This window comes from Eubalaena glacialis, chromosome 1 (genome assembly GCF_028564815.1).
Source record: "Eubalaena glacialis isolate mEubGla1 chromosome 1, mEubGla1.1.hap2.+ XY, whole genome shotgun sequence".
In the NCBI taxonomy this organism is placed as follows: domain Eukaryota; kingdom Metazoa; phylum Chordata; class Mammalia; order Artiodactyla; family Balaenidae; genus Eubalaena; species Eubalaena glacialis.
The window spans coordinates 173,071,987-173,098,339 of record NC_083716.1 but is presented as its reverse complement, the minus strand read 5'-3'; the positions used below and the strand labels follow the sequence as shown (position 1 = coordinate 173,098,339).

At 37.9% G+C, this 26,353-nt stretch overlaps 2 protein-coding genes across 2 annotated transcripts in view; both read left to right on the top strand.

The window, feature by feature from the left end:
* The first annotated feature begins 9,914 nt into the window (after positions 1 to 9,914).
* On the top strand, positions 9,915 to 10,715 carry LOC133098155 (nascent polypeptide-associated complex subunit alpha-like). The gene has a single exon (XM_061200872.1). The coding sequence runs from the start codon at positions 9,951 to 9,953 to the stop codon at positions 10,596 to 10,598; it is 648 nt and encodes a 215-aa protein (XP_061056855.1). The 5' UTR covers positions 9,915 to 9,950; the 3' UTR covers positions 10,599 to 10,715.
* A 13,843-nt stretch (positions 10,716 to 24,558) lies between these two features.
* SLC38A11 (solute carrier family 38 member 11) overlaps positions 24,559 to 26,353 on the top strand; it is a 50,854-nt gene continuing 49,059 nt past the window's right edge. The window contains exons 1-2 of the mRNA XM_061200859.1: positions 24,559 to 24,735; positions 25,230 to 25,347. Coding sequence (XP_061056842.1) covers positions 24,697 to 24,735; positions 25,230 to 25,347 — 157 coding nt within the window. The 5' untranslated portion in view covers positions 24,559 to 24,696. The remainder of the gene's footprint in view (positions 24,736 to 25,229; positions 25,348 to 26,353) is intronic.

Sequence of the window (26,353 nt, the reverse complement as noted above, 5' to 3'; positions counted from 1 at the left end):
GTATGTGACAAAATGGCATTTAACTATACATTTGTGCTTACACAAATCTATGTATGTGATAAAATGGCATTTAACACGGTATTAGATTCCTGGTTTGATATTGTAATATAGTTACGTAAGGTGTAACCATTGAGGGAATATGGATGAAGCATACAGAAGATTTCTCTCTACTATTTTTGCAATATACTGTGAATCTGTAGTTACCTCAAAATAAAAAGTTTTAAAAAATGATAGATGTGCTCACTAAATTGAAGAGATCCGATACACATACATGAAGGAAGAAGTTGAAGAAAGTAACAATCAAGAAGAAATAGAGGAGAATTATGCTAAGCCAAAGAAATGCCTGTTTCTATTTTAAAAGGGCCAATCAGGCAAAATCAATGTAATGTAACCCACAGCTACAAATATATTTGATATTTATGGATTTCAAGGATAATGAAAATTCCTATAGGCAGAAACTACAAACAATACACAAAGGGAAAAATAATTCAAGTTGACATTACACTTTCTTTTTATAATACTAAATTTCAGTAGTGACTAGAGCAAATTCTACGCAAATAGCTTTTAAAATTTGAAATTACTTTGAAACCTTATTTAAAATACAGATTCCTGGACCGTATTTTTGTAGATTCTGAGGCAGATGGCCCAAGAATCATTATTTGAATAATACTGTTCTACTGAGTTTTGCAGAGAAATGATTTATAGTAAAAAAAAAAAAAAAAAAAAAACCTGAAGCTAGTTAAACTTTTATTAGAAACCAGAAAAGCAAGGATCCTTTGACACTTCTTGGGAAAAAAAAGTACTTGATACTTGAAAAACTACTACAGCTGACTAAAAGAACAAATAAAAATTATAAAATCTCAAGAGGTTATATGATATTTAAAAGTTGGTAACATGTAATACACCCATTAAAATTAGCATTAATATGTAATCAGTAGTTTTTAACACAACTATGTTACATAATCTATAAAAATATTTCTTGGGAAAGAGAATACATGATATTAAAAAAAAATTCTTATTGTCAAAGAATTTGATCTAAATAAAATCATTAATACATGTTTTTGTGGCTTTTTTTTGGTGTTTTTATTTTATTTATTTATTTATTTTTTAACATCTTTATTGGAGTATTTACATTGTTGTGTTAGTTGCTGCTGTATAACAGTGAATCAGCTATATGTATACATATATCCCCATATGCCCTCCCTCTTGCGTCTCCCTCCCACCCTCCCTATCCCAACCCTCTAGGTGGTCACAAAGCACGAGCTGATCTCCCTGTGCTATGCGGCTGCTTCCCACTAGCTATCTATTTTACATTTGGTAGTGTAATACGTGTTTTGAGGGAGGAAAAAGGGAAAGTAAGAACTTTATGAGTCTCATGTTATACAGGAGAATTAAGAGTAATCTTATATTCTTGTCATTGGTTTAAAATTACATATATATGTACTTTAAGCTGTTTATATATAAAAATTATACATTTATGTAATATGTAGAAAATATGTGTAAATTATAAAGCTAACACCGTAGAACAGAAATGGGACAAACGCACATTCTACGAATACTTGTGGGAAAAAATAAGTAATAGGAAAAAGACAATTTTCAATGACACATAATACACAGGTGAGAAGAAACAATAAGTATAAACCATAAATTATAAAATAGGGGGCTTCCCTGGTGGCACAGTGGTTGAGAATCTGCCTGCTAATTCAGGGGACACGGGTTCGAGCCCTGGTCTGGGAAGATCCCACATGCCGCGGAGCAGCTAGGCCCATGAGCCACAATTACTGAGCCTGCGCATCTGGAGCCTGTGCTCCGCAACAAGAGAGGCCGCGATAGTGAGAGGCCCGCGCACCGCGATGAAGAGTGGCCCCCCGCTTGCCGCAGCTAGAGAAAGCCCTCGCACAGAAACGAAGACCCAACAAAGCCATAAATAAATAAATAAATAAATAAAATAAAATGGCAACGGGAATTCCCTAGTGGTCCAGTGGTTAGGACTCAGTGCTGTCACTGCCATGGCCCGGGTTTAATCCGTGGTCGGGGAACTAAGATCCTGCAAGCCATGTTGTATGGCCAATAAATAAATAAATAAATAAATAAAATGGCAAAATAAAACCATAAATCATTTGCCATAGTAAATGTAAATGGCTTAAGAGGAAAATACCGTCAGATTGGATCAAAAGGTAAAATTGAAGTCATTGTTAATTATAGGAAGCATACATATAAACAAATTGAGAAAGAAATGTTGGAAATTTCCCTGGGGTTCAAAGAGGTTCAGAAAGTTTCTTCAGTCAAAATAAATATTTAAAAGTCAGAGAAGCAGAGAAGTAAAAATATTAGAATCAAAGTGTCATGTATCATGGCCAAAAATATGAAATGAGAAAAAATTATTATATATCTATAAAAGTTATAATGCACAATAAAAATATAGTAATTGTGAACATACATATAGCATAGAAATAAATAAAATATAAACTATTAAGAAAGAAATAAAAATTTACTTAAAATTTAACATAACTTTTAACAAGTAGATCAAGGAGATGAAACAATTTCAAGAAGAATTATAAGAATTACAAGAAGAATTACAAAATGTCAGTGATAGGCATAATTAAACTTGACATTATAAAGAGAATGCACACTTTTCCACAACATCCACAGAACAAATATTAAAATGCCTCTATCAGTTTTAATAAAGTAGCGTTTTTACTCATCCACCCCAAAGGGTATATTCTTTTCATATCCACCATGAAACTCAGGATGTTTAGAAGTAATCAGTATTCTCCAATCCTTAAAAGATCTTAGCCCTAAAGATAGGAGTTATCCCTGATTTGGTTGCTGTCTCATAAGACTCTTAGAGACCGCATGTAAATAAAAGTCACACCAGCCTCTTTACACACTTTACCTGACTATACTAGACTGAATAAAGGCCTCCAAATATGTCCCAATCCTAATACCCTGAAACTGTGAGTGTTACCTACATGGTAAAAAGTTCTATGCAGATGTGATAAAGGATCTTGAGATGTAAAGATTATCCTGGATTATTCAGGTGGACCCTAAATATGATCACAAGTCTTTTTATAAGAGGAAGGCAGAAGGAAATTTTGCCGCAGAAGAGGAGAAAGCAATGTGACACTAGGGCAGAGATTGAAGTGGTATGGCCACAAGCCAAGGAATGCCAGCAGCCACTAGAGCTAGAAAAGTTAAGGAATAAATTCTCCCCTTTGGCCTCCAAAGGGAATGTGGCCCTGCTGACAGCTTGGTTTAAGTCCAGTAATACTGATTTCAGACTTCTGGCCTCCAGAATTGTGAATTAATAAATCTGTGCTGCTTTTCTACAAATGTTAGGACATTCAGACAAGTTTGAGTAGGGAGATTCAAGCATTAAATTCAACCCTCTCTCCACATATATGAAATAAGAGCAGCTTAGTGATTTATCATACTCCGTATTTTATTGTACTGTCATTTTTTGTATATTTAAGTTCGGTTAATACTATCTTGACAGCAGGGTGGAATGTAATTTAATTTTTAATATTTTCAGCTACAACAACAGCAATGTATTATTTCTGCATATGGAAAGATATCAGTTCTCTGATTGACTGATATAGCAGAGGGGACTAATATATACCCTCAGGTTACTTTTTAAAAATAGAAGTGAAAGATCATCTCTCCATGTCACTGATATCATGACATAATAGTTGCTTTGAATTATTCACTAAATTTCTTGGTGCCAAAGATCCCATCAAGTTTTAGAATATATATTTAGATATTTAAAATGGGGCTACAGCACAGGAAATATAGCCAATATTTTATAATAATTTTAAACGGAGTATAATCTGTAAAAGTATTGAATCACTATGTTATACACCTGAAACTAGCATAATATTGTAAATCAACCATACTTCAGTAAAAAAGAGAATTATTTAATTTTCAAAAAATATAAAAAATAAAAAATAAATCTGTGCCCTTTTAAGCCATCAAGTGTGTGTTTTAAGTCACCTGCCACAGGAAACAAATACACTGACCTTCTCACTGGGTATCTACCTAGTTCCCCTCTATGAGATTCTCAATGTATCAGCAATGATAACATTATTTTCCTTGTCATCCAATCACCATGAATGTCTCTTCTTCTTATCTCTATATCCAAAGTTGGGGCGGGGGGGGAGAAATAGAGTGAATTTTTATCCCATCCCCTTCTTTTTTGGTGAATAAATTAAATTTTTAAAAATCTCCACAAGAGACAACTACATATCATTTAAAAGTGAAATCACCTCAGTTTGTATTCTTGTCCTCTCCTGGTGAAACTGCCAGAAATGAAGAAAGTATCTTAGCAACCTAAAGACAGTAGAGATAAAATAGATGCAAGAAAAGTACAGTGCTTAGCCAAGTCTTTAAAACAGTTTCTTACGTCTCTTTCTTTTACCAAAACATTAGGTTGCTAATACACTTATCACTATAATTTTATTTTTCATTAATACTCTTGGTGGAAAAGTGACATGTTTGAGAGATGTAGAAGCTATAATAAAGCCATTTGCCCTAAGAACCAAGAAGCACACAATCTAATGTAGTACTTCTTTTTTTTTTTTTAATTTATTTATTTACTTATTTATTTTTGGCTGTGTTGGGTCTTCATTGTTGCACGCAGGCTTTCTGTAGTTGTGGCGAGCAGGAGCTACTCTTCATTGCGGTGCGCAGGCTTCTCATTGCGTTGGCGTCTCTTGTTGCGGAGCACGGGCTCTAGGTGCGCGGGCTTCAGTAGTTGTGGCTCGAGGGCTCTAGAGCACAGGCTCAGTAGTTGTGGTGCACGGGCTTAGTTGCTCCGCGGCATGTGGAATCTTCCTGGACCAGGGCTCGAACCCGTGTCCCCTGCATTGGCAGGCGGATTCTTAACCACTGTGCCACCAGAGAAGTCCCCTAATGTAGTACTTCTTTAAAGATTTCCCGCACCTTGATTTACCTGGGACTTAACTTTCAAAAGATTCAAGTTGGCGGCTTCAATAAAAAAGTGGATCCTGTATTTCCTTCAATACTCAACCAAAAGGGACATAAAACGAACATTTTTTTGATGCCAGTATCCACTGTAAGAACTGGTTTGGGTCAGCTCAGTGAGTGTATCCATGCTTATATTTTTCTTCCTCAATTGTTGAAAGCACTTTCACTGCTCTAAAGTAAATAGGAAGTAAACACTGCGGATTAGTCACAGTCTAACCAGAAAAACAGAAACCACTTCCAGTGTTCACAGAAGAAGGAATGGAAAATACACAGGTTCATGGAGAATGGTGAGGCTGAGAGTTTAACAGGGCACTATAAAATAACCCTGGCAATGGGCAAGAGCAGAAAGTTTTATCTTTCTTAAGCTGGAGGGATAATGGGAAAATAGGCAATTCCTGGAACCAAGAGGCCAGGATGACCCTATGGAAACTAGAAACTATGGTGGGTCTGGATGCAGTGGAGGCTGGAGCAGTGAAGGAGATAAAAACCACGAGAGAAGCCATCTGAGGCTGAGAAGAGGAGGGGGTGATCTTGATTTCTTTCTGCTCCAAACCCACTCTTTACCCTGCCCTCCAATCTTCCACCATTGACTTAAGCCAGCCTCTCCCTGACTTAATCCTGCCAGATGTCAGCTAATACTGGAGCCTGGAAAAGTCCCCTGGAGGGGATCATCTGCACCCTCGGAGTATATAGGAGAGGAGTGAAGGATTGAACGTAGGGCAATCGGGCCCAGGACCAGCACACCTCTGGTAAAATGATTTTATAATGTTAGATAATGTAAAATACCATGTAATTCAACCCTTTCGTTTCACAGAGAGGAAATGAGGTCCAGGGAGATTAAATCATTTACCCAAATGCAAGCTTTTAAGTCCCAGCACACAGCGTGCTTTTATTAGGATCTACTATTTACCATGAAACTTTTTCTGTTTAATTGAAGCCACATGGTGAAGTGCTTGGTAGCTGGGCCCATTTCCTATTCATCCCTAGTATCTGATTCAGCACCTGATGCACAGAAAACACTCAACAAAATATTTATCAAACTAATACAAATTAAAAGAGAAAACATAGCCCATTGGTTGATTTAAGGTAGTTTTAAATATTTTCAAATTAATATGAAGTCCTGCGCAAGTTAAACAAAAGAGACTGCCAAAGCTATACCTCTTAAATGTTTTTTTTTTTTTTTTTTTTTTTTTTTTTTGGCTGTGTTGGGTCTTCGTTTCTATGCGAGGGCTTTCTCCAGCTGCGGCAAGCGGGGGCCACTCTTCATTGCGGTGCGCAGGCCTCTCACTGTCACGGCCTCTCTTGCTGCGGAGCACAGGCTCCAGACGCACAGGCTCAGTAGCTGTGGCTCACGGGCCTAGTTGCTCCGTGGCATGTGGGATCTTCCCAGACCAGGGCTCGAACCCGTGTCCCCTGCATTAGCAGGCAGATTCTCAACCACTGCGCCACCAGGGAAGCCCTCTTAAATGTATTAAAGCAGCGGTCCCCAACCTTTTTGGTACCAGGGACCGGTTTCATGGAAGACAATTTTTCCACGGACCAGGGTGGGGCTGGTGATTTGAGAGGCCACTTCTCAATGTACACTAAAATTCAATGAAGAAAAAAAGCATACGCAAAGCAAGTACTTCAGAATAAGAAAAAATCAGACTTAAAATGAGCTGTCAATGTAATGTGCCATGTTAGCGAGGAAAAATAATTAAAATATGCCTCAAAGGCTAAGTAAGATTTTTTTCTGTTAAAGAATACTACAGGGCTTCCCTGGTGGCGCAGTGGTTGAGAATCTGCCTGCCAATGCAGGGGACACGGGTTCGAGCCCTGGTCTGGGAAGATCCCACATGCCGCGGAGCAACTAGGCCAGTGAGCCACAGCTACTGAGCCTGCGCGTCTGGAGCCTGTGCTCCCAACAAGAGAGGCCGCGATCGTGAGAGGCCCGCGCACCGCGGTGAAGAGTGGCCCCCGCTTGCCACAACTAGAGAAAGCCCTCGCACAGAAACGAAGACCCAACACAGCCAAAAATAAATTAATTAATTAATTAATTAATTAATTAATTTAAAAAAAAAGAATACTACAAAGGAGGAGGTTTGGGGTAAACAATTCCATCAAAATGGCCAAATCAACGATGCTTACAGGAGCTTCCTGTTCTTGACATCTGAGCCTTATTATAATGCTCTATTTCCTGTATTTCCTTGCCTAAATAGAATCTTACTTCAGGCAACTTTTTGTCTGAACTTCTGTGTGTAAAAACTAGGGATGTTTATCAAATTGTTTCTCACTGGCTGCTTAATGTTAACAAAGCACTGAAATGGACTGATGCCCTGGGTTGTGCAATGGAGTGTCCCAGCCTATCAGTTAGCTGCACATAGCACAAATACAGCTCACCTGAGGCAAGGCTAAATGCAGTTACAGAACTCAGGGGTGATACACAGAGCAGTGTCTTTTCAGGCAATTCACCTCTGAAGTGCTTATGAAATAATTGCTTAAAAAATAATACTAAGGTAGAAGGTATGAGACGGCTCTTGGAACGGTGCCAGGCATGGGTGCCAGGCATGAATGCAATGTGGCTTTTGATGGCTTCTGGTGGACAGTTGTGTACCAAAGGGATGAGAACCGCTGCTGGGGTCTTAAAGCACAAGCTTAATGCTGTATCCATGGGCAAACAGGCACTATGCAGGAAGTTAAGCACTATGTAGGCACTAAGCTGAAAGTTGAAGGGGTGGACTTGAATCCTTGACCTGTCCAGGCCAACTTTTTGATCCTGGGTACACGTTTTTATCCATGGATGGCTTGCTTGGGGTGCAAATTTTGGAGATCTTTTGTATAAAGGTGTCAAGAGAGGTACTGGCTACAATGCAGGGAGCAAGAAGTTTTAAGCAAAGGCAAATGTGTTACCCTGAAGATTTCAAGGGCATTTATGACAGCAGTCATGCATCTTAACAGTTGACAGGCAGCTGGATGGATGCTCATGGGATAGGAGAGGAAACAACTTTCAATTTTTTTTAAAGCCTATTTTATTTATTGGCCATGCTGCACAGCATGTGGGATCTTAGTTCCCCCACCAGGGATTGAACCCGTGCCCCCTGCAGTGGAAGCGCAGAGCCCTAACCACTGGACCACCAAGGAATTCTCCAACTTGGAATTTTAATAAATATTTATGAACCAAAAATAATAATAATAATAATAATAATACTAAGGTAGGAAACAAAGATACTACCTAATATGTAGGTCTCCCCAAATAAAAACCTTATTAAAGGTTCATTTTTTAATAAGTTATCTGAAACCTGAAATACATTTTCATGAAGGGCAATAAATTCTGAGTGATGGTTAAGTTTTTATCACAGAGCTAAAGTTTGCAATGATGAACAGAAGAAATAACTGTGGCAAAATAGTAATTGAATAAAACATAAATTCAATAAAATGGTATAAAAATCAATGTTTTTTAATTAATTTTTATTGGAGTATAGTTGCTTTACAAAAAAAAAGCAATGTTTTAAATTTATCCTGATTTAAATATAAAGAGAATTAAATTGAGAATGAGAAAATGTGGCTTTTAACCTTCGTTCTGGCACTACCTATGTGGCCTTGAGCAATTGCCTGGAGATCATACTTGATAGACAGAAGAGAACATACAATTTCTTTTAAATTCTTGAGAATTAGTTTTAACTCTCTCCTTTCATAACTTGCTCAATGACTCATAAATACCACAGAATGCTTTAAACTTTACTCAATTCCTTAGATGAGTGACATTTTCTATATTCAGTTATTACAAGCTCAACAAAAATTTATTGAGGGTCTTTTGAATTGTGGGTAATGTGTCTGAACAAACTATTTTAAAAGATACTTCATAAGTCATCAGTAAAATACAAATTAAAATCAAATGAGGTTTCACTAATATCTACTAGGTTGTCTAATATTTTAAAGCTGCCAATATCAAATATTGGTAAGGATGTAGAGCAACTGGAACACTCATACATTGCTGATGGGAGAGCAAAATTGTGCATCACTTATGAAGCTAAACATACATTTACCATGTTACTCAAAAATACCACTAAGTGTTCACCAAGTGAAAACAACTGTCCATACAAAGACTTGTACACAAATGGTCACAATAGCTTTATTCATAATAGCTGAAAACGGGAAACAACTCAAATATACAAGTAAATTGATAAACAAATTATGCTGTATCAATTAGTGGAATACTATTGAACAATAAAAAGGAATGAACTAATGATACACTCATTGACATGAACGAATCTCAAAATCATTATCCTAAGTTAGCGAAGCCAGACACAAATGAATACATACTATATGATTTCATTTGCATGAAATTTTACAGTGGAAAATCTCATCTATAATGACAGAAAGCAGATAAGAGGTTGCCTGAGCTCAGGGCTGGAGGAGGATCGACTATAAAAATGTACAAGGAAACTCACTGAGGTGATGGGGATATTCTATATCCTGATTGGCAAGATGGTTACAAGGATGTATGACTTTTTCAAAACTCAGAGCATACACTTAAAATGAGGACTGCCAGATTGCCAGGAGCTTCTGAGGGAGTAAACAACCTTGGTGGTAAAGTTCTGAGACCATAAGAGTCTATTACCTAATTGTCATAGGGGCTATTGGAAATACCATTTGGTAATGAGGGAACACTTTCCTACTGAATAAATTTTAAGCGGAGAAGCAAGAAACAAAAATAAAGTTGTGTTTTAATTACAGTGTTTGCTACGCCAGTGCAACTTTGAAACAAGCAAGGTAACACCATGAACCATCCCCTGGCCTCCAGTCGCCTCCTCACTGGTTCCAATCAGATTGCCTAGAAAATGAAGCTTCCATCAGTTACGACTGAGACCAGAGTCGTTTTGCTAAAATGTAGATGCTGCTGTTCCTTTCTTTAAAATGTGTGTAGCTATTAAAAACTAAAATGGTCTCTTTCTGCCGCCATCTTGGTTCCGCGTTCCCCGCACAAAATGCCCGGTGAAGCCACAGAAACCGTCCCTGCTACAGAGCAGGAGTTGCCACAGCCCCAGGCTGAGACAGGGTCTGGAACAGAATCTGATAGTGATGAATCAGTACCAGAGCTTGAGGAACAGGATTCTACACAGGCAACCACACAACAAGCCCAGCTGGCAGCGGCAGCTGAAATCGATGAAGAACCAGTCAGTAAAGCAAAACAGAGCCAGAGTGAAAAGAAGGCACGGAAGGCTATGTCCAAACTGGGTCTTCAACAGGTTACAGGGGTTACTAGAGTCACTATCCGGAAATCTAAGAATATCCTTTTTGTCATCACAAAACCAGATGTATACAAGAGCCCAGCTTCAGATACCTACATAGTTTTTGGGGAAGCCAAGATCGAGGATTTATCTCAGCAAGCACAGTTAGCAGCTGCTGAGAAATTCAAAGTTCAAGGTGAAGCTGTCTCAAACATTCAAGAAAACACACAGACTCCAACTGTACAAGAGGAGAGTGAAGAGGAAGAGGTTGATGAAACAGGTGTGGAAGTTAAGGACATAGAATTGGTCATGTCACAAGCAAATGTGTCAAGAGCAAAGGCAGTCCGAGCCCTGAAGAACAACAGTAATGATATTGTAAATGCTATTATGGAATTAACAATGTAACCATCTTGAAAAGAGGACCTTTTTTTGGTGTTTCAAAAGAGTAACTGCAGCTGGGTTTGAAATTTGTACTGTTTCTATCATTAATAAAGTTATGGCTTCTTGTTGGATGAAAAAAAAAAAAAACTAAAATGGTAAAGAGAGAATCTTAAAAAGAGCATATGGAAACTGTGCACATGATTTAGACTGTAAGTAGCAGCTGACAGTGTTAAGAAGAGTTAGCCTTTTCTTGTTCTACTGTGCACAATAAGAAGGACCTAAGTTCTTCTGCATGGAGACAGTAAAGATTCCACATCACTACACCCAGACTGGAACCTAGCCTCTGGGAAGAAAGAGGAAGGAAGAATGGATTGAGGCAATTGGTAGAGGGAAGAAATTTTTAAAAATTAAAAAAAAAGAGGAAAAAAAGGAGAATTCCAAGATTCCTAAGGTAGACTCTATTAGGGCTGGCTGGTGACATGATGAGAAAAGTTTTTAAATATTTGTACCATCCTCTGGACCCCAAATGTAATGCTCTAGAGATGCTGTGTAGCCAAACTGACTACATAGAAGTCTAGATGATCAGATGTCCCCACAATATTGATCCCAAGACCCGGGCTTCCTACTTCTTTAAGGACTAGATCACTGGATCTTGCAAAATGAATTATGAATCATTTAACCACCAAAGACCATGTTTCTCTAACTGTTAATATTTTTATTATCACTGGAATCAGTGAAGGGGTTGCCTCCCTTGAATCTTATCAGCAGACACATCATACATAAAAAGATGTCAGTGGGGCTTCCCTGGTGGCGCAGTGGTTCAGAATCTGCCTGCCAGTGCAGGGGACACGGGTTCGAGCCCTGGTCCGGGAAGATCCCACATGCTGCGGAGCAACTAGGCCCGTGAGCCACAACTACTGAGCCTGCACGTCTGGAGCCTGTGCTCCGTAACAAGAGAGGCCACGATAGTGAGAGGCCCGCGCACCGCGATGAAAAGTGGCCCCCACTTGCCGCAACTAGAGAAAGCCCTCGCACAGAAACGAAGACCCAACACAGCCAAAAATAAATATAAAAATAAATAAATAAATTTAAAAAAAGAAAAAAAAGATGTCAGTGGCTTATCAGAAAAGTGACTAGAGGTCACCTGAATCAAAACAGAAACCTATCACAAATGGATTATGGCATAATAATAATTTCAGAGTTTGTTGCGTTTTACATTTCATTTTTTAACATCATTTTTAATCCTACCTTTACCCATAAATATTTGTGGAGTTGATAAATGAGACTTACATAAAACAAGTATGTATAGTCACATAATGCTTAAAATAGAAAATTATTTCAAAAGGAATTTCTAAAAGGGAAATATCTCTTCAACTAGGGTACAGAAAAATGGACAAATGACGAAAATTGTTGTTGTTTTTCCCTCTAACTGAATCAGTGAAGAGTTATGGTGCCTGATAACCACTGGGTTAGGTTCCAATCCCTCATCCAGTCAATGGCCAGACCATTGGACTAGCTACTATGGCTTCCCTGCCAAGCACTGGGGAATATGGCTGAGGAAAACAGTTTGAGCTAAAGGTGGCCCTGAGCCATGGCCTGAGCCATAACCAGTATACATGGAAACACTACATATTTTTCAGTTTCCTCTAGAACCTGTAATTCCCCAGTTCCATGATGCAAGGTAGGATTGGAGGTGGACCTTGATCATTAAAAGTAAGATAAGGGTGTGGTTATGGCAATTCCCCATATGGGAAATAAGACAGAAAAGAGCAAAAGTGTACATGATTTATTTTCATTTCCTTCATTTAATTTAATTTGGGGTGTGTGTGTGGGGGTGTGTGTGTGTGTGTGTTTGGGGAAAGGGATGCATTAAACTTATCAGATTGCTCTTATTTTTCCCTAGAAGTCACCCATGGGGAAAATTTATAGACTTTTTGGTAGGACATACTCCATACCAAAAAAATTCTCTGATTTTTACATTAAATTTTAAAACACACACACACACACACACACACACACACACATATACACGCACACAGTCTTATGTCTACTTACTCTGGTTGTTGCTACTATTCCACATTTCCAATCATTAAGTCCATGGGTTCTTCCCTTTAGATAATTTACTTTTTAATTGCAGTATGTTTTACATTATTAAATTACCATTTTTTCTTCCTTTGTAGTAGGGACACTTAAGGCCAGGACAGCATCATGCATACAAAGACTCAGTAAGGGCTTTGCTGTCCTGTGTTTCCCACCACATCTGCGTCAGGTCCCTGCAAAGCAAGGTCGTGAGAATGTGACCGCCTTCTGCGTTGCTCTTTTTCTGGCCCTTAGGGAAATGCAGGTCCTTTTGGACATTAAGCTGAAGAAGGTAGTAGTATTTAGAACAAATATACATAGATTCTTATCATTCTTGCCCATACTATTTTAAAACTTCTTTTTATAATTGGGCTGAGTTCCTGACTGGCTATGTGGTAAGAGGACACTTTGTTTACACTGACATTTTTCTAGAAAACATCATAGAGTCTCATATTGAGAAAGAGATAGGTTGTAATAGCTATGAGAAAAAAAACACAGCTGAGGAAGGGAAAATTAAAGCAAAATGAACTAAAATTTAAAACAAATGCCTTTTTCAAAAAAAAGAAAGGATCAAGTAAAAAATGCTGTTTCATTCTTGCTTTCACTCCATTTTCCCACATGACTTTTAATGTAGAGAAATCAGCCACTAATAAGAATGAAGCCACTTACTACAACATATGATTTTTAACTTTATGAAATGTTCATAGTGTTTCATATTTTTTTAAAATATTTTATATCTCGACAAATTACCTTTTCTACTTTTTGTTTAGTAGTATATACATGGTACCTCCACAGTTAACAGGAGGAAAGTATATAGTAAAGGTCAATATTACAAACTGAAAAATAATGAGAAATAATAATAAAACTAACTAAAATCTGCTTTTCTCTAGTTCCAAACACCCCTTTTTATTTTTTATATTATTTACCCCAATAATACATGTTTCCACCTTATTTTTCATATCAGGAATTGCCATAACCTCCCCTTATCTTATTTTTAATGATCAAGGTCCAACTCCAATCCTACCCTGAATCACAGAATTGGGAAATTACAAGTTCCAGAGGAAACTGAAAAATATGTAGTGTTTCCATTTATACTGGTCATGGTTCAGGCCACGGCCCAGGCCCACCTTTAGCTCAAACTGTTTTCCTCAGCCATATTCCCCAGTGTTTGGCAGGGAAGCCATAGTAGTTAGTCCAATGGTCTGGCCACTGACTAGATAAGAGATTGGAACCTAACCCAAAGAGAACTCATCTCTAGGCTGGCAACTTCCCAGGAGGAGGTACACCTCAAAAGGCTGTGCTCAATGGACGTGAAGGTATTTAGCTGAACCTGTCAAATTCACTTCCTCCAGAATTTGCCCAGGAAAATTGAGTGACTAGCTGGTCAGTTGCAAGAGAGGAATGGATAGATCCACAGAAAGAAGCCAAATTTCCATGAAATAAAGATCACGAAGGCCATGATAAACACAGAAAGCAAACATTCAGGGCTATCTGGAACACTACCAAGTTTCTAGTCCTAAATCTACTATGTAAATTCTTCTAATAACCACCTCTCCTCATTCCTAAGAAAGCTCAAGTAAGTTTCTGTTACTTGCAAGCAAAGAAGAACACCCAGCACCCTTCCTATCCTTCATCATTCCTCACTCTATCATGCAACATCCCTGCCCATGGTCATACCCATGTTTAAACATCTCCAGTAGAAATTTACCACTCAAGTTATCCGAGTATATCTCTAGGTAATTAGATTATAAAGCCATTTCCTATATTGAGTAAATCTTTACTTCCCTGAATCTAATATTCTCCAGCTATTTAAAGCTTCATGAGACCATTCATCATTCTGATTACTCTCTTCTGAAAATGTCGCAGCATATTTGTAAATTTCCCAAATCGTGGCTTCCATAGCTGAAAACATTTGTCCATGTGTGGTATGACCAACACAGATGGCCTGGACTACCACTTTTGTTGTTCTGTGTAATATGTTTTAAGTACTGTTGGTTAAAACTGTTTTCAATGACGTTGTTGAAACATTTTAAACTTATTGTTAACCAAAAGCACTAAAAACTCATTTTGAAATGAGTTTCAGATAACCTACATGTCCCCCCCATGGACCTATGTAGTTGGGTTTTAGATCCAAGATCAGGATATTAAGTTTATGAGTTAAATTTTATCTTTGCTAGGCTAAATTTTATCAGTTTCTAGTCTTCCATCAAATGTCCCTGACCATCCACCCCAGCCTTTTATGATCACTTGATCTTCTATATTGCTGTAGCAAATGCATCTATTGCATTCATTTGGTGTATCATTTTTTTTTTTTTTTTTTAATTTATGGCTGTGTTGGGTCTTCGTTTCTGCGCGAGGGCTTCCTCTAGTTGCGGCAAGTGGGGGCCACTCTTCATCGCGGTGCGCGGGCCTCTCACTATCGCCTCCTCTCTTGTTGCGGAGCACAGGCTCCAGTAGCGCAGGCTCAGCAATTGTGGCTCACAGGCCTAGTCGCTCCGCGGCATGTGGGATCTTCCCAGACCAGGGCTCGAACCCGTGTCCCCTGCATTGGCAGGCAGATTCTCAACCACTGCGCCACCAGGGAAGCCCTGGTGTATCATTTATACAACTTAATCAAGTTATTTATCCTTTAGTGAAGGTTGACTTCAAAGTGCAGAGCTGATGTATCTTATTTTTGGAACCTAGAGAGTGCTATAGTACTCAAAAACTTTATTTGTAACTAGTAATGATCGAAAAATGAATATTGTAAGCATACCCAGTGGGTCCTACACTGTTTTTCTGGTCAACGCCTGTGAGCTTACAGATATGTGACAGGAGTGGGCTTATGCAATGGAGACTTGTACATTCTTTCTCCTCATTATGGAGGATGAGTGGATAATCCTCTTGAAACATGAATGGATAATTTTTGCCTTCAACTGTTAGTATTTTGGATGTCCTTTGCATCTATTTAAAATATTTCTAGCAAACATTTGTAAAACAGCACCTGTCATAGGTAGTTGAAAGGGTCATTTGGCTTGAGTCTTCAAGGTTTGAAAATTCTCAGAATTAGACATTAACTCTAAATGAAGTTGTACATACAGCTACAGAGATACACTATAGAGGTTAAATTATGTCACTCACAATAAATTTTAAAATCAGGTCCCATTAAAACGCCACTTCATTTTCATGCATTAGGAATAAATATATTAAATATTAATATATCCTATAATTATTGTATGAATCACAGAATGACAATGCACTGTATTTTGCAGTTAAAGACAAAGCATTAGTTTGTTAAATGGAAATATTTAAGATTACATCACAACTTTGTGTCACCCTGTTCCATAATTTCTTTATTTTTTCCAATACTCTGGTTGCACTAATAAATGGAGATGAGCCAGCACTTTCTCAGTTTCACAGAGGCCCTCGAGGCAAATGAGCATCATAATCTCATTACTGAAGTATTCTCCTGATGGTCCTATTTCTGGCCACATTAAACTTATTCTCACCTAACAACAAGGCTTTTTACAAGCTGATTCCTCTCAAGATTGCTTCTTCCATTTGGTACATTTTTAACGAGCAGCAGCCATTGTATGAATCACTGTGCTAGGTTCAGTGAAGAAAAAAAACAACATCATCAACAGATCAAAATAAATGTGATCCTTTCCCTCAAGGAGCTTACCATTTCCACTGATAAGTTCACAATTACCAACAGCACAAAGTAAAGGATTGGGTATTGTATTTTAGGAATAAATAAAATTTCCTGAGACCAGAAAGGAGACATAAATCAGATTAGGAGATTTGGGAAAAGTTGGCCGGCTCCATATTTCTACACTATGGGCAATCCTGGCTCTAGTCATAAAGTTCTTTTTTGTCCCTTTGCTCCCACTTCCTGATTTTAACCCCGCTTGCCATTCTTGGCGAGAAAGAATATTTCTGGTGCACATCATGCAGGAGAAGGCAATGCACCAGCTGGGAGAGGATACAGAGTCACAGTTGTCGCTAACAATTCTGCTGCCAAAATTCCGCCCTACTCTTTGCTCCAGGACTGCAAGTTCTTGAGCTGATATCGTTGAGAGTACTATCTTGCAGGGTCTCTGATCTTCCTATCCACCCTGCTTTTGGAAAGTTAAAAAAGCAAAAAAGAAAGGTTTATCTTGTTTCAGACTCTGCATATTAAGGCTCTACTAATGCTAGTAGAATTAATAATCTAATACTGTGGAGCATATCAAGCATTCATTTTTACAAAAAACAAAATTACTCCTCTTCTAGACTCCTTTCCAAAGTTGAGGAAAAAGTAACTTTCCTGGGGATGTGGGTTGAAAACTGTTGTCTTTAGTCTCATCCAAACTTGAACCTTAATGTCAGAAAGAAGTCAGGTTAGCTATCAGGGAGAGCTTTGTAAATTCAGACTTCTGCCAAGATACAGCCTTCCCTGATTATTTCTAAGAGAGCCACGTGCTCTTAGAGGTCACCTAGTCTGAACTGTAACCAAATAATGAAGAAAAGTAATAATTCTGCATAAGCATAGTACACTACTTACATAATTATACAATCTGATAAAAAGCTCAAATTTAGGCTCTCTAACATTCCTGAAAGTCTGGCTTCCATGGCCTTTATCTGGGGCTAAGACAGACTCAAAAACTGTTTACCTGCATGTGAACATGCACTTATCCTCTACTTCAAACACTGTATAATCTGAGTAAACTGCAAGGCTCTAAACGCATACTGTGTTTACCTCTGCATGGAAGGATTTCCAGTGACTATGTGTTCTATTCTTTCTTCCTCATGTTTTTTCATTGAGAATAGAGTACTTTTGAAATTAAACAAATAATACTTTTTATACTAGAAAAAAAAGATCTCTAAGAAAGATCATTAAAATAAGTATAAAGAAATTTTGGTTTCTGATTCAGCATATGAGAAGCTGGAATATGCCACTCTGCCTTAAAAAAACAAGTAAAGAGCTAACCAAACTGAAAAATCAACAACTCTTCTGAGACCCTTCAGAGAAGTAAGGTCACAGGGCAAACCACTGCCCCCAAAATTAGACAGACCAACAGACAAATACAAGAAATCACAAACCTCCAGGGGAACCAGCACCAGCTAGGGAAACCTGAGCTGTAACTGATGAATTTCCGGAGGCTTAACATTACAAGTCTGAGAGATAAAAAATCTAGGGGTACCTAGTCATCAGGGGCCCCCACACTTTTGTGAATTTTACTTCCAGGAGCTCAACCAAGTTCTCACAGTAAATACTGGAGAAAAATCTCCTCTTGCTTCCTGCAGGAGAAGGGGAAAGGAACCATTTTTAAACACTCCAGAGCATTCTGTACTTCTTAACAAAGTCTGCCCTCAGGATAAACTATTTAACTAGAGCCTAACCTGCTGGGGTTTTATCAGAGTTTAACTGACCTGGGGGGAGAAAATACACATCTCCAGCCTACTATAATCATCCTGTTCCAACTACGGGGGAGGAGAGTATTGAGAAGCACGAGTGGAGTTCACAGTCCAGAGGTACAGGCTTACTAAAAGACTGAGACCTACTCATAGGACCATAGAATGCTTCCCCTCCCTCCTCTTCACCATCATGTTACTAAAGGTCTATTTACAGCAGTTCCTTTTACCCAGTACATCATGTCCAGCTATCAAAAAAAAAAATTGTAAGACATACTAAAAGCTAAAAAAACAGTCTGAAGAGACAGAGCAAGCATTAGAACCAGACTCTGATATGGGAGGGATGCTGGAATTATCAGACCAGGAATTTTTAAACTATGATTAAGATGCTAACTATTCTAATAGATAAAGTAGACAGCATGCAAGAACAGATGGGCAGTGTAAGAAGACAGACGGAAATCTTAAGAAAGAACCAAAATAAAATGCTACAAGTAAAAAACACTGTAACAGTAATGAAGAATGCCTTGATGGGCTTATTTGTAGACCAGATGTGGCTGAAGAAAGAATCTCTGAGCTTGAGGATATCTAAACAGAAACCTCTAAAAATGAAAAGAAAAAAAAAAAAGGACTGAAACAAAAAACCCATCCCAGAACAGAATATCCAAAAACTGTGGGACAACTACAAAAGGTGTAACAGATGGACAGTAGAAATACCAGAAGAAGAAGAGAGAGGAACAGAAGAAATATTTGAGAAAACAATGACTGAAAATTTCCCCAAAGCAATATCAGACACCAAACCACAGATCCAGGAAGTTCAGAAAACACCAAAGAGGATAAATACAAAAAAATACTACACTTAAGTATCATTTTCAAACTACAGAAAACCAAAGATAAAGAAAAAATTCTAAAAAAAGCCAGGGGAAAAAATGAATACCTGACTTATAGAGGAACAAAGGTAAGAATTATATCCACTTCTCCTCAGAGACAACATAGTCAAGACGAAAGTGAAGTGAAATCTTTAACATGCTGAGAGAAAAAAAACCTACCAACGTAGAATTCTGTACCCTGCAAAAGTATCCTTCAAAAGTGAAGGAGAAATAAAGACGTTCTCAGACAAACAAAAGCTGACAGAATTTGTTACCAGTAAACCTGCCTTGCAAAATTTTAAAATAAGTTATTTAGAGAGAAGGAAAATGATATGTCAGAAAGTTGGATCTACATAAACAAGAGAGGAGCGTTGTGGAAGGAGTGAGTGAAGGTAAAATAAAAACTTTTGTTCTTTTATTCTTTTTTTTTAATTTTAATTTTTTTTTATTTTTTATTTTTGGCTGCATTGGGTCTTCGTTGCTGTGCGCAGGCTCTCTCTAGTTGCTGTGAGCAGGGGCTACTCTTTGTTGCAGTGCGCGGGCTTCTCATTGCAGTGGCTTGTCTTGTTGCGGAGCACAGGCTCTAGGCATGTGGGCTTCAGTAGTTGCAGCAGGCGGGCTCAGTAGTTGCGGCACGCGGGCCCTAGAGCACGCAGGCTTCAGTAGTTGTGGTGTGTGGGCTTAGTTGCTCCGCAGCATGTGGGATCTTCCTGGACCAGAGATTGAACCCGTGTCCCCTACATTGGCAGGCGGATTCTTAACCACTGCACCACCAGGGAAGTGCCTATTCTTTTATTCTCAATTGATCTAACAGATAACAATTTGTTCAAAATAATAATAGCAACGATGTATTCAATCATATGTGCTTATGTGTGTACTATTAGAATGGTGAAAATGTACAACACTGACAACACCAAACACTGGCAGGAACTCTCATTCATTCGTTGTACCATTCAATATAAAAGCCACTTTGAAAGACAGTTTGGTGGTTTCTTACAAAGGTAAACATAATCTTACCATAGGATCCAGCAACTGTACTCCTTGGTATTTACCCAAAGGAGTTGAAAACCTATGTCTACACAAAAATCCACACACCAATGTTTATAGCATCAATATTCAAAATTGCCAAAACTTGGAAGGAACCAAGATGTCCTTCAGTGGGTGAGCGGATAAATAAACTGTGGTACATAGACAATGGAACATTATTTAGTGCTAAAAAGAAATGAGAGGGGCTTCCCTGGTGGCGCAGTGGTTAAGAATCCACCTGCCAATGCAGCAGACACGGGTTCAAGCCCTGCTCCAGGAAGATCCCACATGCCGCGGAGCAACTAAGCCCGTGCACCACAACTACTGAGCCTGCGCTCTAGAGCCTGTGAGCCACAACTACTGAAGCCCAGGCACCTAGAGTCTGTGCTTCGCAACAAGAGAAGCCACCGCAATGAGAAGCCTGCACATCAAAACAAAGAGTAGCCCCCGCTTGCCACATCTAGAGAAAGCCCCCATGCAGCAAGAAAGACCCAACGCAGCCAAAAATAAATAAAATAAAATAAATAAATTTTAAAAAAAAGAAATGAGTTACCAAGCCATGAAGAAGAAGGGAGGAAATTTACATGCATATTACTAAGTGAAATAAGCCAATCTGAAAAGGCTACATGTTGTATGATCCCAACTATATGACATTCTAGAAAAGGGTAAACTCTGGAGATAGTAAAAATATTAGTGGTTGCCAGGGATTTAGGGGAGGGAGGACAGGGATAAATCAGCTGAGCACAGAGGATTTTTAAGGCAGTGAAACTATTCTGTATGATACTATAATGGTGGATACATATCATTATACATTTGTCCAAACCCATAGAAGGTACAACACCAAGAGTAAACTCTAATGTAAACTACGAACTGTGGGTGATGATATGTCAATGTAGGTTCATCAGTTGTAACAAATATACAACTCTGGTGGGGAATGTTCTTCACAGGGGAGGCTATGGATGTCTGGAGACAAAGCATATATGGTAAATCTCTGTACCTTCTGCTCAGTGTTGCAGTGAACCTAAAACTGTTCAAAATAAAATAAATTCAAAAATGCAAATTAATTAATTAATTAATAAAAACTAACCACCAAAAAAAAAATAGTATAGAAATCCTATCTTAGTTTTCTATCATCATGCAACAAATAGACCCCAACTAGTGATCTAAAACAACAATAAACATTTTTGTGGACGAGGAAGGAGCAGGTTGGTTGAGTGGCCCTGGCTCAGGTTGCATCTGGGATGTTGGCTGGGGCTGCAGTCATCTGAAGGGTTGAGTGGGGCTAAGAGGTCATTTTTCAACATGACTTACTCACATGGCATTGGCAGAGGGTTCAGTTTCTTCTATGAGACCCTTGAATGTCCTCATGACATTGCAGCTGGCTTTTCCCAGAGTGAGTGATCTGAAAGAGAACAAAGCAGAAACCACAATGATTTTATGACTTAGTATCAGAGATGACACATGTCACTTCCATCATATGCAGTTTATTAGAAACAAGTCACTGAGTCGAGCCCACACCCAGGGAAGGGAAATGAAACTCCACTTCTTGATGGGAGGAGTATCAAGAATGTGTAAACATGTTTTAAACCACCCATAGAGCCCTATTCACAAAAAGGAATTCACCACTGTCACATACACAGACAAATATTTAATACATTGAAAAAATTTATAAAGTTATCACTGAAAGTAGAAATACAAAATTTATTAAAAATTCTCCTTTTTACTTTACTTTCTACTTTTAAAAATCAAATATATTTCTTTGGTAGATTAAAAAAAGGAAACTTTTACAAGCTCTATAAATTTACACCACAGGTGTTTGTGGTCAATATGGTGAAACTAATTGTTTTTAATCAATAAATCAACTTGGACAGAATTGATATCTTTAGAATATTTAGTCTACTTATCCATGAATTTGGTATTTCTCTCCATTTATTCAAGCCTTATTTAATGTCTTTTGATTGTTACAGTTTTCTCTGAAGAGTTTGCATGTGTCTTTAGTTGAATTTATTCCTAAGTATTTGGTATTCTTTGACACTATTATAAATGAGCTTCTTTTTTCATTATTATACCTAGTTGTTTGTTGCTGCTGTAAAAATTAATATATTTTCAGGCAAATCTTATATCTGTTAAGCTCCCTAAATTCTCTTATTGCTTCTAATATTTTCCTTTAAAGTCTGTTGAATTTTTCTTTTTAAACAATTTCATCATCCCAAAATGACAGCTTTATTTCTACGTTTCCAATCCTCATACCTATAAATTCTTTTCCTCTTCTTATTGCTTTAGGCTACAGACTCCAACATCATGTAAAATAAGGGTCATTATCATGGGCATTTTTGTTTCATTTCTTAGTTAAATGGAAATGCTTCCAAACTTTCCCCATTAATGAAGATATCTGCTATAGTTCATCAGTTTAAGGAAGCTGTCTTCTGTTTCTAATTTACAAAGAGGTTTTCTCCAATCGTGAATTCAACATTATCAAATGTTTTATTCTATATCTAGTAAAACAATTACATAGTTTTCTCTTGTAATCTGTTAATGTGGGAAATTATATTTATAGTTTTTTGGGGGTTAACCCATCCTTTCATACTTGGGGTATACTCAACTTGGTCATGATATTGTTAGCTTTTTCATACACTGTTAGCTTCAATCTACTAACATTTTATTCAGGATTTTGAATCTATATTTTTTAGTGAAAGGGCTATAATTTTCTTTCTTTTAATGTACTTGTATCAGGATTAAGATTACTAATTTTAAATATTTCAAAACTGTAAACTTTGCATGAAAAAAATACCACAATTTTAGAAGAAAGAAGCTGGAAGAAGATATGTATAAAATATGTAACTGACATACAGTTGGCCCCCCAAATATACAAATAACTCTTACAGATCAATAAGAAAAAGACTAACAATCAAATCAAATGGGCAAAGGATAAAAAAAAATGAAATTAACAAAGAGGATAACCAAAATATGTAATTATATTCATTAAACATTACAAAAAGATCCTCAACATCACTATAGATTAAGAAAATACATATCTATACAATATTTATATACCATTTTAAAGTTCATCACAACATCAAAACTTAAAAAGAAACTAAGTCCTGATGTTAAAAGTGCAGAGCAGGAATTCCATCCCTGCTGGTGGAAATATAATTGGGGCTATCAATTTGTAGAGCAGCTTGGAAATATTTAGTGAAGCTGAAAATATGCATGAACTACTTCCTCATAATTCTACTTCTAGAGAAACTGTCATTTAATATGCTCCAGAAGAGTACAAAATTAGAAACAATCTTAATGTCTTTCTGTAGGAGGATGGCTAACTGAACAGTGACACAGATAAAATGAATATACTGTATCTGCATGAATCTATATAATACATCTTGAAAACAGTATACTGGGTAAACAACAATAATGCTAGGAGGAAAATAGTGCCGTATGGGACCATCTTTGTAAATCTTGAAAATACTCAAATCATTGTTATATATCATTTATGGCTACAAATGAATGAATTAAAATATAAAGCATGAATACAAAAGATATACACAAACTTCATGAATTGGATGAGTCTAGCAACGTAGGGAAAGGAATTCGGAAGGGCAAAGGGGTTTCTGTTGTGACATTAAATGTTTATTTTCGCAATTTGAAGAAAATATGACAAAATATTAGTATTTGTTACTTTGATAGTGGAGAGTATATGAAGTTTATAGTTCTCTTTAGGTTTTTCTATGTTTTTTAAATGCTTCATAATTTTAAATAAATGTTTATGAAAAAAGAACCACTTGAATTATTTGATAAGCAGATGTTGTGTTATATTACCGCTCTAACTATCCTTGAAACTGTTCTCTATGTATTCTGTCTCTTTGTGATTGAATATTCTCTGGGCCTGCTTCCTCACCTGTAATGTAAGAGGGGTGAACAGATGGTCATTTCAGATTCTTTGTAGCTCAGATACTCTAAGTGCCTTTCCTTCCCCATCCCCTGACACCCCATCCCGCCACTTTTTTAAGGTTCGTTACCTGACTCCATCTTCCTTTCCTTTCTCCAAGTCTCCTTTTCTGAAAAGTCACCCGGAAACATTTGACCAAAGCATGCTCAGTAATCAAATTTGCTAAAACTCGAGAAAAGTTTTTTAACAGTTCTACATTTTCATGTAACAGTCCTACATTTTCATCTGTCAGCTCTGACAGAAATCGGTGTAGCGAGCAGGAGGCGGTAGTAATAGAAAAGATGCTCCATGGGAACAGGTGTGCTAGTGCGTTCTTACCTGGACGTCAGACTCCAGCCAAGGAGCAGCTAATTTGGGAATGGACTATAAGGCCAGCTTAACTCTGTACAATTTGAGCAAGTCAGCGTGGACGGAACATATTGTACTTTGCAGCTGTTGGTTGGGTGGGAGGCGAGGGGAGAGAGGCCGCAGCTGGAGGTTTAAAAAAAAAAAAAAAAGGAAAAAAAGGCGAGGTGCGGGGAGAGAGGGCTGCCCGAATCAGAAACACCCTGTAGCGTCTCCGCCTCAGGAGGAAGGCGTATTTGGCAACCTCCGAGGGAAATCGCCTCGGCCGCGGCGTCCAAGTGAGCTGGGGCGGCAGCCCGCGCGCAGCCCGCGCGCAGCCCGAGCCCGCGCGCAGCGGAGGTGGGGCCAAGGGCGCCCGCGAAGCCTCTCGACCCAGCTCGCCCGCCGCGCGCTGACCCCGGGCTTGGAGGTCGCGGAGAAGGCTGTTCCGGCGAGTCGAGTACCCGCGCCCGCGAACCTCCCACCTGCCGAGGACCCGGGTGCAGCCATGGGCTACCAGGGGCAGCGGCCCGTCATCCCGCCACAGGTAACGAGACTGGGGCTAGTTCTGAAGGCAGGTCATTGCAAGTTTCGTTCACCCTGCAACAGCGTTCAGCTACCTTCACCCGGCGTCTTGATGTAGCACCACAGAAGGTTCTCCAGGAGAAAAAAGAAATTTTGCCTTGATCTTTTTTTTTTTCATAGCGGGCACTTTTCAATATAACCCCTTTAATTTCACAAAAATCACATCCTTTGCTCCCTAAGAGATCCTAGAGTACTAGGATTTCGTGCACTAGTCCACGAACTTGGCGCAGCTGTAATCAGGACATTTTAGGATGGAGTTTGTTCACAAGCTCTGTTTGAATTACTAGATATTGTTGTTACTCTATTATTATCCTCATTTTCTTATCGTTATTGGCATTACTTATTATTATTACGAATATCACGTTAGTCTCCTAAATTGCGTATTTGTCTTACAATTTTCTGAGTTTTTGAGCTAGTTAAATATTTATTTAATTGCACTTTTATATACTAAAATAGAGCCATCTAGATGACAGAGAAACCCTCGTTTCTGAACATAAGCACAAAGGGAAAACTTGTCGTCAGTCTGCTGCTGTTTTTAATGTTGTCAACTCGATTATAGGATCTGGTATAATAGGTAAGTTTTTTTTTTTAATTTTCAGTGAAAAGGCCAAATTTAAGACACTTATTATGTTGCTAGTATTCATAGGTTAATTTTAAAGGAAAAAATCTTAAATGATAAAATTGGTAATTGTTTTTCATAAAAGCCTTCCTTTTTTTCCAGTGTAACAATGTGCACACATCAGTCTCTCTTATACTAAAAATGGGGTGGTGATTCACACTCTTTCCACATTTGAGAGCATCCTCCATGTGTGATAGATTAAGGTGGAGCTGCAGATGGGAGATTGCTGAATTTTTTTTTCATAGGCTGCATGGTCAAGTGATAATGTTACCTAATTTACTTTTTTCCCTGTTCCTGGAGTGGCCAACCGTTACCTGAATCACCTTTCTATAACCTTCTAGAGGTGTAGAACCTCCAGATACTTGCAAATATTGGAGATACAAAAGTTTAATGTGAAAACATAACAATCGTGAAAAATCAAATCCACGTTAATATTTCCTTACCCATTTATAGAGTGTTAAATTTTAAAGTACAAACTTATTATGATATATCAATTGTAAATATAATTTAATCAATAAATAGAAATGGTTTTTTAAATGATTTTTTAAAACAAAGGAGCCAAATAATCAGAATTGAAAGAAATGAGCAGCTCATATTTTCCCAATTTGAAGCAAAGGAAAAGTTCTGAAAAAATTAAGTGCGTTGCATTATAATAATGAAGGCAGTTATTTTTTCAGCGCTTTTGTTATTTGAAACATCCAATTTAAGAAAAAGCAAGGACAAAACAAAATCCTGCAAATACGCATTGAGAATATTACTTTTTCCTGTAAAGTTATGACATTTTAGTCTCAGTCATCTGGATTGAGTTACTTTTCTTAACTTTCACAAGTTGATGTATTTCTTGATTTTACTTTCCATATACAGGCAAATTGTTTTTTTCAAATGGTAAATAAAATGTAGGAACCTGAGACAAAGTAGTAGCAAGTAGGCGCAAAGACTTTTTTGAAATTCAGCCTCCATG